Source organism: Bos grunniens, chromosome 25 (assembly GCF_055505025.1).
Source record: "Bos grunniens cultivar Pamir isolate PY7600 chromosome 25, Bosgru_T2T1.0, whole genome shotgun sequence".
Lineage (NCBI taxonomy): Eukaryota > Metazoa > Chordata > Mammalia > Artiodactyla > Bovidae > Bos > Bos grunniens.
Window position 1 is genome coordinate 4,378,378 of NC_141189.1, and position 19,194 is coordinate 4,397,571.

At 48.8% G+C, this 19,194-nt stretch overlaps 1 protein-coding gene across 2 annotated transcripts in view; it reads left to right on the top strand.

Moving 5' to 3' along the window:
* Nucleotides 1–12,306: 12,306 nt before the first annotated feature.
* The window catches only part of GRID2IP (Grid2 interacting protein), a 37,064-nt gene continuing 30,176 nt past the window's right edge, over nucleotides 12,307–19,194 (top strand). For both annotated transcript variants that reach the window (XM_086373848.1, XM_086373849.1), the window contains exons 1-2: nucleotides 12,307–12,414; nucleotides 13,938–14,370. In XM_086373848.1, the coding sequence (XP_086229974.1) occupies nucleotides 13,957–14,370 (414 nt within the window). In that variant the 5' untranslated portion in view covers nucleotides 12,307–12,414; nucleotides 13,938–13,956. The remainder of the gene's footprint in view (nucleotides 12,415–13,937; nucleotides 14,371–19,194) is intronic.

A 19,194-nucleotide genomic window follows, 5' to 3' on the forward strand; every position in this document is an offset into this window, starting at 1 on the left:
AAGCAAAGGAGACTTGACCTCTGCCACTGGAATATCCAGAGACGGGACAGGCTTCAGGAATGGTTTGAACCAGCAGCTCAATGGCATCATCAAGGACAAAGGTCCTTTTTGTCCCTCACTCTTGTCAGCTGAGTATCAGCTTCATCCTCAGACCAGCTTTCCTCTTGGGATGGCTGCCAGCTACATTTGGGTATTCACACTTCCACATTCACTTCCATTGAGGGAGAGAGTAGGGAGGTTTACCCAGGTATTCCCAGTAGGAGTACTAAGATTCATCCTGCTTGGCTTGAGGCAGAGGCTAACTCCTGCACCCAGTTTGGAGGCTGGGAAAATGGACTTTGCCTTTTAGTGAGTTGAACAACACTGCCCCCACCCCCGCCTGCCCCCACCATCACTGAGGCTGCAGGGAGGATCAGTTTCTCCCAAATCATAGGGGCTGGCTGCTCAGGGGAGAGGAAGACTCCAGATGGAGACCTGGATAATACTAGAAAGTACTAGAAAGGGACATGCGTGCTGGGGAGACACTCAATACATGGGTACCTAATAAGGTGTCATATCTGGAATGAAAAGAGCAATATGTTAAAAATGTCCCACCAATTAAGAATGAGCCCAGGATGAAGCATTTGAAAAAGAATAGATACACATATAACTGAATGACTTTGCTGTACACCTGAAACCAACACAACATTGTTAATCAACTATACTTCAAAATGAAATTAAAAGTTTAAAAAAAAAAAAAAGAGTGAGCTCAGGGTGAGTGAAGTTGCACTGTGAGAACAGGAGATGCCTGGAGCGTAGCAGGAGCTCGCAGTGGACGCCCTTCATCTCCCAGACTCAAAGGCAAATCTATTAATAAAATTCCTCCCTGGCAAGCCGTCTCCTGGTGTAAGTTCAAGAAAACGAGTATTCAAAGGAAGAGGGAGGAAATTCTAGCCACAAAGCTGCAGCCTCACAGCCCTGCAAGGTCGTCCAGGACAGATGCGATTTCTTAGGAAGAGCAGGAGGGCGTAAAGAGAGAAGAGGCAGAGGCTCTCCAGCATCACGGGGGCAGCAGGGAAGGGGCCAGGAAAGACAGCCATGTTAGGATGGTCGACCCAGAGGGCCACGGAAGCCAACAGGCAGGCGGAAATGTTACCTCAGGTCTCCAGGAGGCGGGTGGGAGGGGCCTGGAATGAGCGTCTGGGAAGCAAGGTGCCCCCTGTCCTGGCACCAGGCTTCGTGGGCTCCTCTGGTCCCCAAGCCACCACGCAACTCCTCTTGCCATGGACGGAGCTCCAGAATCTGCAGGATTAGCAGTTTACAAACTCTGCAGTCTGGAGGAGGGGCACCCAGAGCCTGGCGTTCCAAAGTGGTTCTGAACACTAGCCCGAAGCCTGGGGACCAGAGGGAGAGGCCCCTGGGATACACAGTTTGTTGTCTGTCACGCACCTGACACAGTGAGGTTGTGTAGCACCCTGACTGTCCTACTCTGATGGTGCTCCCAGGAGCGGTGAAGGGCGCCGAGAGAGCTGTGTGTGCAGCTGAGAGGCGTTCAAGCTGGCCCAGAATCCAAGGTGCCAAAGGCAGCTTCTGCTGTTTCACCATAACTGGACTGAGCTTGGCTCCTGTGGCCCAGGTTCTGAGTTTGGGGACGGGGATGAGTCTGCTCCTCCTGAGCCTCCCTTCTCACCTGCTGCTCAAACTCTTACTTCTTTGGGGTGTGAAAGAGGCTCTTAGTCCAGGCAGTCTTAGTTCAGTCTTAGTTCAGGCAGTCCCACTCCAGAATTTATGGTTTAAACCATAAACTTTTGCAATTTTTTTTCCATTCCCGAATCCCCAACTTAGCGCGCACGCGCACACTCACTCACACACACACACGAATAGTTTGTATTTCAGACCTTAGTTTTTTCAACAGATACACTAAAGTCTACTTAGCAGGCTGAAAGACCAAAAAGAGCTCTTTTAAGGCTAAATCTCCCACTGCCAGCCCCTCACACACACCCCAAGTTCCTAAAGCTGCCTTGACTACTGGGGGAAGAAGAGCAGGAATAAGGGATGGGAAGGGCAACTCCTCCAAATTGCTACCACATTTCTTTAAGGATGGGTGTGGTCTTCTTCCTGGCAGAGCTGGAGGTGGTTTACCTCGACAAAGAAGGTAAAATAACTTTCAAGTGAGTAGAGAGGAAGCAAGACCAAGTGGAAAGGAACTCGAGAAAGACGAGGTGTGCCAGTGGGCTGACCTCACTTCTCCGGAGGAAGCAGGGACGTTGGGAGAGACTCCCGCCAGCACTTGGCTCACAGACCAGCTCTGCATGCATTGTCAGGCCAAGGCCTGTGCCAGGGGCTGAGCAGAGAGTCAAGCCTGCCTGGATCTGGACGTGATGGCTAATATTTTGTTCTCTACTGTTGTACCGCTAATGCTTCCTATGACATGGCTGTGGGATTTACAGTCCCAAATGCTGCTCATCACACTGCACTGCTCTCCAAAGGGCGACCCCAACAAGCCTCATCCTTAATTCACCCCAGATCCATGGGCAAGTAAGGCCCCAGCTTTTGGCCTGTTTGCCGTTAAGCCAACTCTCCTCCTCTGAACTTATTTTGAAACAGCTGTGGCAGCCAGCATTCCCAACTCTCTGGAGGCTGACTCCCCACCCCACCATCTTCCCCAGCACCCCAACATTTGCAAACTGCGTAGGAAAATGAGTGGCCTTGTCTGTAGTAGGGACAATGCCCTTTGCTCACCCCACGGCTTCCTCTGCCTGGGCACGGGGACAGTGACATCTCCCAGGCTCCTTTGAAGTTTGTCCTGGGCTTTGAAAAGCATGCAGAAGAAATGCAGGTCGCTTCTAGACCATGCCCTTAAAACATTCCTGCATAATCCTCTGGCAGTCTCTTCCCCTTCCATTGATATAATGGCTTTTACAGAAGTGACCACATGTTTAAGATGTTGGCATCACAAGATAGAAGGATCTGGAACCCAGCATCTTTTCCTGGAGGTAGCCCCCACCCCCGGCCCAGGAAATCCGCTCAATCCACGCTGAACTGTAATGTAGGCAATAAATAAAACTTTATTCTGTTAAGCCCCTGGAACTGCAGGTCGTTTGGCACCACAGCCAGCACGCATCACCCTCATTAATACACTGGCCAAGTTGATGACCCCATGCTAGTCATCAAGCCTGCCCTCAAAATTCCATTATGACATCGGTCAATTTCAGCTCTCATGTCACGGGGATGGACAATCATCTGGACCAACCCCTCCATCCCCTAGCAGGCTGTCACCTGCTCCCCTGCGTTTGTTAGCCAGGGTCCTACCGCACAGTGCTCATACACTCAGAGGGCTTCGGGTAGGAGTACATGATGTGATTGCAAGATATGAATTGCCCAGTCGGGCTCAGTGTCCTCAGTCCTGAGTGGCCGGATGTGTCGGGATAGACTTGGCCTGGAGAGAGGAAGACAACAGCCAATTTTAAACTGATGTCTGGGTCTTCCCAATCAATCTCTGCCTCCCCACATTTGCTCTCCTTGGCTGAGGCCACTTCCCCAACTCCTAACACATCCTGAATGAAGAGCCTCTTAAAGCATTCTGATGAAATTTTACTACGGCAATGAGTAATTTTGTTAGGGCTGCCATAAAAAATACCACAGATGGGGTGGCTTAAAGAATAGACATTTGTTTTCACACAGTTTTGAAGGCTGGAAAGTCTGAGGCCAAGGTGTCGGCAGAGCTGGTTTCTCCTGAAAGCCTCTGTCCTTGGCGCTGTGTCCTCCCATGGACTTTCGTCCCTGCACATGAGTTCCTGGTCATCCCTCTGTGCAGGTGTCCTCTTCCTGTAGAGACACCAGTTAGATTGGGTTAGGGACCACTCTACCAGCCTCATTTGAAGTTAACCATCCCTTTTAAGACCTTATCAGCAAACACAGACACATTTTGGAGGTACAAGAGTAGGGAATTCAACATGTGAACTTGAGGGGACAAAATTCAGCCCATAACCAACTGGATTCATTTTGTGGTGTTTGCAGTCATGTTTGATAAAAGCCTCTTCTTATGGTGGAAGTCTGATCAACTACAACATACCCTTTTTAAAATAAAAGTTTTTTATTTATTGGCTGTGCTGGGTCTTCGTTGCTGTGCGCGGGCTTTTTTAGTTGTGGCGAGCAGGGGCTGCTCCCTGGTTGTCTTGTGCAGGCCTGTTATTGCCGTGGCTTCCTTTGCTGCGACGCGCAGGCTCTAGGATGCAGGGGTTTCAGTGCTCGTGGCGTGTCGGCTCAATAGTTGTAGCTCAAGGGCCCCAGAGCTTGGGTTCGTTAGATGTGGCCCACCAGCTGAGTCTCTGGGGCATGTGGGATCTTTCTAGACTGGGGATCGAACCTGTGTCCTTTGCACTGCAAGACAGAGTCTTTTTTTTTTTTTTTTTTTTCATGGATATTGCAAACAACTTTCTATACCAACAGAATAATTACAACTATCATTTTATTTATTTATTTTTTTAATTTTTCAGCACTTTATTTATTTATTTTTTTATTTGATAAATTTAATGCCTTTTATTGCCATACCTCATTTTACTGTGCTTTGCTTTAGTGAGCTTTATAGATACATGTTTTTTTTTTTTTTTCCTTGTTAATTTTCTGTTTAGTTGATCTATCCATAAGTGTGAGTGGGGTATTAAAGTCTCCCACTATTATTGTGTTATTGTTAATTTCTCCTTTCATACTTGTTAGGATTTGTCTTACATACTGCGGTGCTCCCATGTTGGGTGGATATATATTTATAATTATTATATCTTCTTCTTGGATTGATCCTTTGATCATTATGTAGTGACCTTCTTTGTCTCTTTTCACAGCCTTTGTTTTAAAGTCTAATTTATCTGATACGAGTATTGTGACTCCTGCTTTCTTTTGGTCCCAATTTGCATGGAAAATCTTTTTCCAGCCCTTCACTTTCAGTCTGTATGTGTCCCCTGTTTTGAGGTGGGTCTCTTGTAGACAACATATGTAGGGGTCTTGTTTTTGTATCCATTCAGCCAGTCTTTGTCTTTTGGTTGGGGCATTCAACCCATTTACGTTTAAGGTAATTACTAATAAGTATGATCCCGTTGCCATTTACTTTATTGTTTTAGGTTCGAGTTTATACACCATTTTTGTGTTTCCTGTCTAGAGAATATCCTTTAGTATTTGTTGGAGAGCTGGTTTGGTGGTGCAGAATTCTCTCAGCTTTTGCTTGTCTGAAAAGCTTTTGATTTCTCCTTCATACTTGAATGAGATCCTTGCTGGGTACAATAATCTGGGCTGTAGGTTATTTTCTTTCATCATTTTAAGTATGTCTTGCCATTCCCTCCTGGCTTGAAGAGTTTCTATTGAAAGATCAGCTGTTATCCTTATGGGAATTCCCTTGTGTGTTATTTGTTGTTTTTCCCTTGCTGCTTTTAATATTTGTTCTTTGTGTTTGATCTTTGTTAATTTGATTAATATGTGTCTTGGGGTGTTTCTCCTTGGGTTTATCCTGTTTGGGACTCTCTGGGTTTCTTGGACTTGGGTGATTATTTCCTTCCCCATTTTAGGGAAGTTTTCAACTATTATCTCCTCAAGTATTTTCTCATGGTCTTTCTTTTTGTCTTCTTCTTCTGGAACCCCTATGATTCGAATGTTGTAGCGTTTAATATTGTCCTGGAGGTCTCTGAGATTGTCCTCATTTCTTTTAATTCGTTTTTCTTTTATCCTCTCTGATTCATTTATTTCTACCATTCTATCTTCTAATTCACTAATCCTATCTTCTGCCTCTGTTATTCTACTATTTGTTGGCTCCAGAGTGTTTTTAATTTCATTTATTGCATTATTCATTATATATTGACTCTTTTTTATTTCTTCTAGGTCCTTGTTAAACCTTTCTTGCATCTTCTCAATCCTTGTCTCCAGGCTATTTATCTGTGATTCCATTTTAATTTCAAGATTTTGGATCAATTTCACTATCATTATTTGGAATTCTTTATCAGGTAGATTCCCTATCTCTTCCTCTTTTGTTTGGTTTGGTGGGCATTTATCCTGTTCCTTTATCTGCTGGGTATTCCTCTGTCTCTTCATCTTGTTTAAATTGCTGAGTTTGGGAGTCCTTTCTGTATTCTGGCAGTTTGTGGAGTTCTCTTTACTGTGGCGTTTCCTCGCTGTGTGTGGGTATGTAGAGGTGGCTTGTCAAGGTTTCCTGGTTAGGGAAGCTTGTGTCGGTGTTCTGGTGGGTGGAGCTGTATTTCTTCTCTTTGTTCAGTCGCGCTATGGGGAGGGAGGGAGGGATGCTGCTAACAAATGACACTGGCGTGCGCTCGCAGTGCCTCAGCCACACTGGGTCTGCCCCCACTCACGGCGCGTGTAGCCTCCCTGCCCACACTGCTCAGGCTCTAGGTTGTTCCGCCGGGAACAATCCGAGGCTGGCCCTGGGTTGCATGCACCTCCCAGGTCCAAGCCGCTCAGGTTCAGGCACTCAGGTAGTCCTCAGAGGCGCAGACTCAGCTGGGGCTGCGTTTTGTGCTCTTCCCAGGTCCGTGCAGCTCAGGTGATGAGGTGTTTGGCGAGCGCCAATGCTGTGACTTATCGCCTCCCCGCCACTTGGTTATCTGGGTGTAAAACCGGCGCACCTTCTCAGGCAGATGTTGACCGTCCAGACCCCCAATAAGTTTTAGTTAGCAAAGAAGCCAGTTTTATAGATAATGTCTCTCTGGGGCTGCGATTGCCCCCTTCCGGCTCTGGCTGCCTGTCAGCGGAGGGGGAAGGTTTGCAGCCGGCTACCTCTGTTTAGTCCTTTGTTCCGTACGCGGGCTGGCGGTGTCTTAGGTTAGGGCTGGCTTTTCGCATGGTAGATATCCCACAGTCTGGTTTGCTAGCCCAAATTATTTCGCTCAGATAGCGCTCAGGGTATTCAGGCCAGATTCTTACTCTAAGCGATGCAGCCCGTGCCGCGCCTCCCTGCCCAGCCCCCGCTTGCTAATGGCGGATGCAGGCGTCTGCGCTGCTTCTCCGCTGGAGGAGTTACCGTAGGGCTCGCAATCTGCGAGTTTTAATTGTTTATTTATTTTTTCTCCCTGTTATGTTGTCCTCTGTGCTTCCAAAGCTCGGCACGGATTCGGCAGTGAGAAGGTTTCCTGGTGTTTGGAAACTTCTCTCTTTTTAAGACTCCCTTCCCGGGACGGAACTCCGTCCCTCCCTCTTTTGTCTCTTTTATTGTCTTTAATATTTTTTCCTACCTCCTTTCGAGGAGTTGGGTTGCTTTTCTGGGTGCCTGATGTCCTCTGCCGGCATTCAGAAGTTGTTTTGTGGAATTTACTCGGCGTTTAAATGCTCTTTTGATGAATTTGTGGGGGAGAAAGTGTTTTCCCCGTCCTACTCCTCCGCCATCTTGGCGCCTTCCTCCAAGACAGAGTCTTAACCACTGGACTACCAGGGAAGGCCCACAATGTGCTCTTGACAGGGAACCCGGGTTGGGCTGGATGTTTCCAAAATTTGCTAGAAGAAAAAATTAGGAGAAAATCTACACAACCTTGGGTTTGGGAATGGGTTTCTAGATACAACACCAAAAGCATAATATCCCCCACCCCCAAATTTTAATAAACTGGATTTTATTCAAATTTAAAAGTTTGCACTGGGGATAACACTGTTAAGAGAATGAAAATACAAATACCCACTGGAGAAAATATTTTAAATCACATATCAGATAAAAGACCTGTGTTCAAAATACACAGTGAAAAAACTCTTAAAACTCAACAATTACAAAAACTTTTTTTAAACAAACAAAATATATGAACATGCACCTCACCACAGAAGATACGCAGGTGGCAAAAAGTACATGAAAATATATATATTTAGGGACAACTTCTAGATATTTACCCAACTGATTTATGTCTACACAGAAACCTATATGTGAATGTTTATAATAGATTTATTAATAATCACCTAGAAGCAACCAAGATGTCCTTCATAGGTGAATGGATGGTGGTCCATCCATAAAATGGAATAATGTACAAAAATATAAAGGAATGAGCTATGAAGACACAAAAACATGGATGAATCTTAAATGTACATTACTAAATGAAAAAAAAAAATGCTATTTGATTTACATGACATTTATATGACAATCTGAAAAAGAGGTGGTAAAAAGATTAATGGTTACCAGAGCACTGAGGGAGCAGAAAGATTGACACAGGAGGGATATTTCAGGGCAATGACACTCCTCACGGTGGACACGTGACATTAAGCGTGTGTCAAAATCCATAGAACGTTATAGCCCAAAGAGTGAACCTTAATGTATGCAAATTTTAAAAAGCATTTAGGGGACATCCCTGGTGGTCCAGTGGTTAAGACTCGGCACTCCCAATGCAGGGGACACGGGTTAGATCCCTGGTTAGGGAATTAAGATCCTGCGTGCTGCAGAGTATAACCAAAAAAAAATTTTTTTTTCATTTAGTAAGTTAGGGCATCCCAAGATGAAATACAGAATGTGACCCACCAAAATCAAACTGTAGTATAAATGTATGAAATAACGTCAGTGAAAGGGATGAGGGGGAGAGATGCTGGCCTAACTAAACTGGGAAATAGTGGAGACTATATGAGAAGGCGCGTGCGATGCTGTCAGCTGAACGGGCCCAGAAGCAGGGATACCCCAGTAGCAACGAGCACATCCAGGTCTTGGTTTCTAACATCATTCTCCGAGAAAAGAAACCAGAGCTCCTGGGAGAAACAGGATTCTAGGGGTGATTCTAGGGGTGGGCTGAGCCTGGCCCGTGTTGTAGTACCAGGAATAAGACAGTGTAAAATACACACACAATCTGAGCAACAAAATAAATAAGGTAGTACTGGGTTATAAAACAAAGTATAAAGTAAAATATCCATGAGTCCATACTGATACAAGTGACTGAATGAGCAAACAGAGGAGAAGAAGTATGTCTCCCATACAGAAGAACCCCAGATACTTTATGTGGAGCACGACTCCCCACCTTGAAGTGACATCCTTCCAAAGAGGGCAGTATGCGGGGGTGGGCAGCGTTCCGTTCCAGCATATAGACAGACCACAGTCTGTCTCTCCATTCGCCAGGAGATGGATGATTTAGATGGTTTCCAGTTTTTGGCTTCTGTGCATTGTGCTACTATAAACATTCATGTCCAAGTCTTTTATTTTAATTTATTTTATTGACATATAGTTGAGAACATTGTGTTAATTTCTGCTATACAGCATAGGGGTTCAGTTATACTAACACAGATTCTTCTTCATATTCTTTTCCATTACGGTTTATGACAGGATATTGAATACAGTGCCCTGTGCTATACAGTAGGGCCTGGTTGTTTATCCATTCCATATACAATAGTTTGCATCTGCTAATCCCAAACCCCTAATCCATCCCTTCCCCTACCCCCACCTCCCTGTTGGCAACCAGTCTGTCCTGTATGTCTGTGAGTCTGTTCCTGTTTCTTAGGTGAGTGCATTTGTATCATATTTTAGATTCATATTTTGATATGCTTAGATCACATATGAGCGGTATCATATGATATTTGCCTTTCTCTTTCTGACTTACTTCACTTAATATGATAATCTCTACATCCATCCGTGTTGGCGTATATGGCATTATTTCATGATTTTTTATGGCTGAGTAGTACCACATCTTCTTTATGTACTCATCTGTCAATGGATTTATGTCCATTGAATCCATATCTCTTGGGTAAATATATACCTAAGAGTGGGATGGGTGTCATTTGAAAAGTGTTTCGGATGTTCAGCTTTTCATGAAACTGTCAAACCGTATTCCGTAATGGTCGTACCATTTTACATTCCCATCAGTGGTCTCAGGGAATCCATTCTTTTACCACGTAGAGAAACACCAGGTCGTTAATCAAGAGGACAAAAGAGCAGCCCAGGTGAATCAGCCATGTGACCGCCTTGGTTTATGTCCAGTTACCACGCAGCACAACAGTTTTGCAGCCTAACAGGCATTCGGAGCTGTGCTTGAAGATGAGTTCAGTTACAGCATCAGTCACTTTTCCACCAGGCTGCGGACACTCTTATTCACTCATGGGTTGCTGTTTTTTTTTTTTTTTTTTCCAGTGAGGATATACTATTATCATCCAAGCAGAGTTTATAATGTACATGAGACTGGAGCACACACACTAGACCACATCCATCTCACACTCACACATACACTCACACACACACTCACATACACACACAGTAACTTGGAACACCTTTGGTTAAAGCAAACTCTGGAGAACATCCAGCTCGATCATGGTGACCTATCTGATCCCCATCCCCCACATCCTGAGAAAAGGATTTAAAAATCAACTTTTAATTCTAGAACAGTTTTAGGTTTGCAGAAAAGTTGGAATACAGTATGGAGTTCCCTCTTCCCCTGCACCCAACGTCCCCTATTGCTGTCATCTTACATTACTGTGGTCCATTTGTCACCACTGAAGAACTAGTGTTGATCTGTTATTATTAGCTAATTCAGATTCCCTTACTTTTCACCGTAAGTGCCTTCTCCATCCCAAGATTCCACACTGCATCTAGTCACCAGGTCTCCAATCTGTGACAGCTTCTCAGGCTTTCCTTGTTTTTGATGACCTTGACCATTTTGAAGAGTCGGGTATTTTCAGAACGTCCTTCAATTGAGGTTTGCCTGAAGTTTCGCTCATAGGCAGACTGGTTACAGGTTTTGCAGAGGAAGACCATAGAGGCAAAGTGCCATTCTTGTCACATGTAAAGGGTCCTTGCTATCAACCTGATTTTCCCCTGCTGGTGATGACCTTGACCACCTGACTGAGGTCATGTCCATCAGTTTTCTCCACCGTAAAGTACTGTCTCCCAGCCCTGCATTGGTCCTCTTTGGAAAGAAGTCGCCAAGTATAGCCCACACTTAAGGGTGGGAGTTCTTCTTTAAGGAGAAGTAGCTTGTCCAGGTGATTGTCTCTTTTCCTCACTTATTTAACTGATTATTTATATTAGTGTAAACTTGTTGATATTTATTTTTATATTTTAGATTACAACCCAAGTCTATATGATTTACATTCTTGCTCAGATTGTTCCAGTTTGGGCTACGGGAAGCCCTTTCCTTTGACTTCTGTGTCCCTTTGACAAACCCCATGGTGTGTGTGTGTGTGTGTGTGTGTGTGTTCACATGCGCATGCGTGTGTTTAGCATTTCCTTACTCTCTGGCACTAGAAGATGGTCCAGGCTCACCTCCTGTATTTCCCGCCCCAGCCCTGGAGTCAGCCATTTCTCCAAGGAGCCTGGGCTCCTTGTTCTGGGCAGGGATCTTAGAAATCAAGCTCTCACACTGGATGCACTCATTGCTGAGGGGAACGTCCTTTCTTCTAAGCCCTCTCAGCTGACAGAGTCAGCAAACTTAGGTGCAGATACTAACCTCTGTGGGCTTCGCAGGTGGCTCAGTGGTAAAGAATCCACCGGCCATGGAGGAGACCAGGGTTCGATCCCTGGGTCGGGAAGATTCCCTGGAGGAGGAAATGGCAGCCCACTCCAGTATTCTTGCCTGGAGAATCCCATGGACAGAGGAGCCTGTTGGGCTGCTGTCCATGGGGTCACAAAGAGTCAGATCCAACTGAGCACTGCCACTGCCACTAAGCTATGTCCATGTGCATATCTATAAATGTTTCTGTCTGTTGTACGCTCATCTGCAACCTCCCACTACAACAGAGAGAAATCCGGCTCCCATGGTCTACTGACTTAATCGCTTAATGCCAATGTGCATGTATAGTGTGATTTCAGAATTGTTAACCTGCACCCTTGCAGGGACCAACTTTACCGACTAGAGCACGGTGTTATGCATGGTTCTCTTTGCCTTTTGTTTCACAGACTCCGCTCCTTTCCATAATTACTTAGGTCAGCATCTTTTCTCCCATCCCAAGCTCTTTTTCTGGCCTGAGTCTCCCCTTCTCCTGCCACTAAGCCTGGCCTTTGGGGCTCAGGCAGTGGTGTCCTCTGTGGGGATCAGATCACGCCTCAGTGAGTCTCAGTGTCCCCTCTGCCATCACTGGACTGAGTGAGCCACACACCCCCCGCCCAAAACAGCCCAGCTGAATCCTCCTGACACACCTGCCAAGCTCTGCAGCCTCAGGGGTGGACCCAGCCCCAGGCCTAGCTCCGGTCAGTCTTGGCTCCTGCCTGGGGACCCCTGTGCAGACCCCCAGGACCGTGCAGCAGGAGCCGGCCACTCTGGGCGCTGGCCAAGCTGTCCAGCCATGCTGCTGGTCCGCCTGGTAACAGGGGCCTTCTCAGATTACTCGGAGGATCACTTTGCCTTAGAAACTCCAGCTGTCACCTCCAATGCATTAGTAACCAATGCCACGGCCCTGAGCAGCAGAGGGCTGGCAATAAGCAAGCGTCCCCAGGTGTCCCGCCAGCACCGTGCTCTGATCCCTAAGTCATTGCCGTCACCAGGGAGGAAGGTGAGCAAACCCGGTGGGAGGCGCGGTACCCAAGATTCTGGGACTGGTAGCCTGGGATGCCTCCCCTGGTGAGCCCTGTCGGCAGCCTGGATTTCTTGTTTCCGGGTGAAGGGGAAAGAGGGGAGCTCTGCATGGGTGGGAGAGGGCTTAGGTCAACCTGCAGGGCTGAGGATGCACTGGAGGGCTGGACACACCTCAAAAGCCCCGAGGGGTTCGAGTGCCAGCAGCCTCTTCGGCTCTGTGGCTCCCCAGGCTGGGTGTAGACAGGTTGGGAGCAAGCTGCTCTGGCCTCTGAGCAGCAGCCCCGCCGCAGGTCACTGGTCAGAGCCGGTGTGCACGTGGAAGGGGAGCAGCGCCTGGCTCCATCCAGTCTCCAGCCAGCCCGGCTTTGACCGTGCACGAGCTGGCTGCTGGACTCATGGGGCAAGAACTGATCTCAGGCCCCTCCAAGACCAAGGGATGCCCCCTCCCAACCTGGGCCCAGTGAACCCAGAGGTCCCTCGCTGCCCCCGTGTGACAAGGTAAGCGTCCCTGAGGCTCCATGGCAGCACCACTGCCTGGCAGAGGAGGACCAGGGCCCCCGAGTGGGCTCGGGAGTGAGCCTGCCAGCCTCGGCGTGTGGCAGCCCCACCCGACCCAGTGTGAGGAGTTCTCACACGGAGCCCTCTGGTGGCAGGTGATAGATCCCACTGGATGTCACTGGAGGCCTTTCCTCCCCAGTCCATGATACTCTTGGGGGCCTCCTCCCTGCCCCCAACTCCAAGAGTGTCTTGGGAGAGGCCAGCTCCTGGGAGACAGAGCCAACAGGAGCACAACACCCATAGGGTAGGTGGGAGGGCTGTCTAAACATCTTCAGAAGGCTGAGGGGGCCAAAACCAGGGCCTTCAAAAGCCAGCCCCTAGAGGTTCTTCTAAGCCAGGGTTAGAATTCCTTAGAACTACGGACTCTTCCCCAGAAACCTAAGCCTTTACATCATATCTTACCTACAGTTTCAGAGGCCATCCATGGATGCCTGTAAGAAATCCCTGCTCTCATCAGACATATGGAAAAACACACAGAGACTGTTCCATCCAGGACAGTCACCCTTGCCACCCCCGATGCGTTTGTGTCTCCAGCCCACGCCACCATCTGCTTTCGGAGAACAGAGCTACCTCCCCTCCCCTGAGCCTGTCCTAGAGCCAGGAGCCCAGAGGACGACCCCCGCCCCCACCCCCGCTCCACCCCCGCGCCAGAGCAGCCATCTCATGGCTCCTCAAGAAGGTCAATTCAAAGGGCAAATAACCCCCGTAGTCAGCAGGAGTTTGTGAACTACCAAGGGCAAGTCCTTTTGTCACATCGAAACTGGTGAATTTCAGGCACAGTCGGGTCCAGGAGGTCAGGGGATATCCTAAGAACTGATGGTTCACACAGAGGCAGAGGAAGAACAGCGGCTCAGACTGGCACATGCGTTGAGTCTGAGCGGCATGCAGCCCCGCAGGCTAGGCCGCAAGGAATCCCCTGTGACCTCTCTCTCCTTCCTCCAGCTGCACGGCCGCCACTGCCATGCCGGCCACCAACCAGGGATGGCCGGAGGACTTCGGCTTCCGGCTGGGGGGCTCGGGTCCCTGCTTTGTCCTGGATGTGGTGGAAGGGAGCAGCGCACACGCCGGGGGTCTGCGGCCCGGGGACCAGATCCTGGAGGTGGAGGGGCTGGCCGTGGCCGGCCTGAGCCGCGAGCGCCTAGTGCGCCTGGCCCGGCGCTGCCCGCGCGTGCCACCCAGCCTGGGCGTGCTCCCCGGCCCCATCGGCCGCCCCGGCGCGGGATCCGGCTGCGAGCCGCTGACCACAGCTTTACGCATCCCGCGCTCAAGCCGCGGCCTCTATCTGGGCCGCGAGTTGCTACGCCTGGCCGGCCGCAAGCGCCCAGACGCCGTGCACCGAGAGCGTAGGCGCAAAGCCCAGGAGTTCAGCCGCAAGGTAGGGCGCGCAGGGCGGGGCAGGGCCCTAAGGGACAGGCGGTCTGGGGTGGGGCTCTAGGGGCGCTGTTCTGAGGGGCTGGGCACTGTGGAGCGGGGCAGGCCCTCCTCAGGCCAGGAGTGGGAGCCTGGAGCTAAGGAAGCTTCTAACGAAAGATTTATCAGAAATATAGTGATGCTCAAGCTTCCAGTCCTGTCCTTAATTTTCGTGATTTTTGTTTGCTTGATTTGTGGGAGTTGCTTTTCTTTTTCTTTTTTTAATTGAGGTAATACAGATATACAGTAAAGCACATTCATTAAGTGTACAGTTTAAGGAACTTTATATAGGCATACACCCTTGTAACCACCAGCCTGATCAAAATGTAGATGAGTAGAATACAGACAATAATATTGGTAGAAAGCAGAACATAGAATGATTCCTTCAACCCAGAGATTCTCTCCATCTCAATATGAAGCTCCGAGATTTCACGTATTAGAAGAGAGCAACTCTTAAGGACTCTGGGGGCAAGCGGGGCAGGAAGCGAATCCCTGCATTTTCAATGGATATTCATTGGCCAGAACTAATCACACCACTGCTCCCAAAGGATGCTGGGAAATGTGGTCTTCTGTGTGTCCAGGAAGGCGGGAAGACCTAGAAACACTGGTGGTGGTTTAGTCACTAAGTCGTGTCCGACACTTGCGGCCCCATGGACCCGCCAGGCTCCTCTGTTCATGGGATTTTCCAGGCAAGAATACTGGAGTGGATTGCCATTTCCTTCTCCAGGGGATCGCCCGTCCCAACCGAGGAATCGAACCCAGGCCTCCTGCATTGCAGGCGGATTCTTTACCGACTGAGCTATAAGGAAGTCCCTAGAAACATTGGTGAGCCCTGGTGCCTTAATCAGAGAAGGCAATGGCAACCCACTCCGGTACTCTTGCCTGGAAAATCCCATGGACGGAGAGGCCTGGTGGGCTGCAGTCCATGGGGTCGAGAAGAGTCGGACCCGACTGAGCGCCTTCACTTTCACTTTTCACTTTCATGCATTGGAGAAGGAAATGGCAACCCACGCCAGTGTTCTTGCCTGGAGAATCCCAGGGACGGGGGAGCCTGGTGGGCTGCCGTCTATGGGGTCACACAGAGTCGGACACGACTGAAGCGACTTAGCAGCAGCAGCGGTGCTTCAATATGTTCCAGCTGCCATAACCGAACTACCACGGATTGGGTGGTTTATAAGCAATAGGAATTTCCCTCTCACAGCTCTGGAGGCATGAGATTTGAGAACAGGTTGCCAACATGCTTGAGTGAGGGCCTGCTTGGGATTGCAAACTTCTGGTTTTGTCCTCACATGGTGAAAAGGGCAAGGGATCTCTTTGGGGCTCTTTTATTTATTATTATTTTTTTTTTTCAAAAAAAGTTTTTTTTATGTGGACCATTTTTTTTTTAAGTCTTTATTGAATTCACAGTATTGTTTCTGTTTTCTGTTTTGGTTTTCTTTGGCCAAGAGGCATGTGGACTGTCTTACCTCCCCAACTAGGGATCAAGTCTGCACCCCCTGCACTGGAAGGTGAGGTCTTAACCACCAGACTGCAGCAAATCCCTGAGGCTCTTTTATAAGGGCACTAATTCCATTCATGAGACCTCCACCCTCATGACCTAGTCACCTCCCAACAGCCCAACCTCCTAATACCATCATCACCTGGGCCATTAGATTTTCAACACACAAATTTTGGAGAGGGGGGGGACACAAACATTCAGACCATAGCAACTGGTAAAGTCTGCTGTGATCCCAGATGACTCACTGTAGACCCAAAAGTCTGCCCCGGATTCCATCCAATCCCTGGGGAGTCAGAAGAGAGGTGATCAGAGCCCCCAGATGGGCAGAGTGGACTTGGTGAGGAAACAAAGTCAGGTTGTGGCCTAGGGAGGAATCTGACCAGCTGCCCAGGTCAGCTTCAGTGCATTTTCTGACAAGGGGGAACAGGGAGTGGTGGATTCTGGTTAGAGCTCGCCAAGCAGCTCCACAAATCCCCAGAAAAGACCACCTCCGGAAGATCAAGGGCAGCTGTGGAGCCCCCCCACCGGCTTCCGACAATCAGCTCTCGGGTTCTCGCCAACACTCTCCCTGCCCCAGTTTTTCCTCCTCGCAGAGCCTGATATTTAATAGAAAATCCATTAGTGTCCCGTGATGGTGCCTCATGCTTCGATGTAGGTTGAGAGCGTCTGGGTAATAGCTGACACCAAAACCGCGCTGTGGCGGGGCCCCAGGAGGGAGGAGCTATTTTTTCCTCTTTCTTACATAAAACATCTTTCCAGAGAGTCATGTTCTCCTTTGAATCGAGGCTGCAGCTGGCTTTGGCTTCAAAGCCACTGACCTCCCTGGGCCTGGTGGGTTCTGGAGGAGGGGGTGACTGGTGCTGCAGCCTGCCCCACGCGCCTTGAGAACGGCCGGCCGCCTACAGCTCTTTGGTTCAGCTCTGTAAACGCTCCCTGAGCGCACCAGGCCCTGTGCTCAGCCTGGACAGGAGTAACGTGTCAGGTCTGCGTCTCGGGCCGAGGTCTCATCTGGTGAAGGAGATCCGGGGTGCAGTTGCTAGGACTCAGCCGTGCACAGAACGTGGCCTTGGCCTGGGTGCCCTCGAAGCCGCCTGCTAGTACCTGCTCACCCTCTGTGATGTCACCCTCTCTGGGAAGCCTTTCCTCACCCACCCGTGCTGCCATTTAGGAAGCAGTTGTATATACAATTCTGAAGTTCAGGGGCAAACCACGAGCTGGAGATCATGCGCGATCAAGGGCCGTCTGGGGTCCTCGGCCAGATCAGCGGCATCAGGGAGCGCTTGTGGCAAGGGCTGGGGGGGATTGCAGCGGGTCAGCACAGTTGTATGAAAATAGCCAGGGTTGACACTCTGGACAGAAAGAAAAGGATGATAGGGTTGTGGAGTAAAGGGAGGAGTTTACTGATTTATTTATAGGTGGGGAGAGAAGTGAACAATTGGTATGAGCAAAAGGGAAGGAGGCAATAGAGTCACTGAAATCCATGCATTTTGCTGTTGTTGCTTACGGCCCTCTGACCGGCAAGGAGTGGGGACACAGCTGTGCACAGGACCAAGAGGGGAGCCTGCCATCACGCATTGTGGGAAACAAGCACGTGGACAAAGTGATGTTGTTGTTGTTCAGTCGCTCAGTCGTGTCTGACTCTTTGTGACCCCATGGACTGCAGCACGCCAGGCTTCCATGTCCTTTACTATCTCCCAGAGTTTGCTCAAACTCACGTCCATTGAGTCTATGGACAATTCAATAAACTAGCTATTTCAGATGATGATCACTGAAGGGAAGAAATAAACAGGGAGATGAGAGAGTCTTGGGGGCCACTTGATCAAAGTGGTCAGGAAACGCTCCTTGAGGAGGGAACTTTCAAGCTGAGAGCTGAGTGACAAGTAGGTGGCAGGAAGAGAGAGTGGGGACTCTGGTGACTCGGTGGCCTTGTGGGTTGGCCTTGCCCAGGAAGGGGGCCGGTTCTTCATCGTCTGAGAGTGGGGGGTGGAGGGGAAAGATGAGGGGCTTGTTGATACGTTTGGAGGTGAGTGGAAGGGATAATGAACAGCCCCGGCTCTGGCTGAAGTTGGGACCCACATGGGCCTAAGAGAGAAGCATGGCCACCTCCCGGGCTCGCCCAGTCACCCAGCCTCCCAGCCCTGCTTCAGGGTCGGCTCAGGATGTCAGCACCCAGAGGCACCCCCAGACCCTCGACTAACAAGGCAGGGAATCTGCTGGAGTGTGGACAGACAGTGGTTAACTGCTCCATTTTAAAAGTAACAGTGCCAGACAGAAAAGCCCACATACTATAAGATTCCAGCCATGAGACATATTCAGTATAAGCAAATCCAAAGAAGCTGAAAAATAGATGAGTGGTTTCCCCAGGGCTGGGGAAGTGGGGAATGAGGAGTGACTGCTGAATGGGTGCAGGGTTTCCATTTGGGAGGATGAGAACGTCCTGGAACTGGAGAGTGGTGATGGTTATACCACATGGTGAATGTACTTAATGCCACTGACCTGTACATATTAAAATGGTTGCAGTGGTAAATTTTATCTTCAGTTCAGTTCAGTCGCTCAGTCGTGTCCGACTCTTTTCGACCCCATGGACTGCAGCACACCAGGCTTCCCTGTCCGTCACCAACTCCTGGAGTTTACTCAAACTCATGTCCATCGAGTCAGTGATGCAATCCGATCATCTCATCCTCTGTCATCCCCTTGTCCTCCTGCCTTCAATCTTTCCCAGCATCAGGGTCTTTTCCAATGAGTTCTTCGCATCAGGTGGCCAAAGTATTGGAGCTTCAGTTTCAGCATCAGTCCTTCCAATCAATATTCAGGACTGATTTCCTTTAGGATGGACTGGTTGGATCTCCCTCCAGTCCAAAGGACTCTCAAGAGTCTTCTCCAACACCACAGTTCAAAAGCATCAATTCTTGGACACTCAGCTTTCTTTATGGTCCAACTCTTACATCCATACATGACCGCTGGAAAAACCATAGCCTTGACTAGACAGACCTTTGCTGGCACGTAAAGTTTATGTTATGTGCATTTTTACAACAGTTAAAAAATAAAGAAGTAAAGGGAACAATGATAACATGCGTGCCTTTTCCTGACTGTATAAGTCATATAAGCTCACTGCCTAAAAAATAAAATGGGCACCTAGGGACTTCCCTGGTGGTCCAGTGGTTAAGACTCTAAGCTTCCATGCAGGGGGCACAGGTTCGATCACTGGTCAGGGAACTAAGATCTCATATGCCAAGTGGACAAATTTAAAAAAAAAAAAAGGAAAGCATTGACATAAAAATAATCAAAATC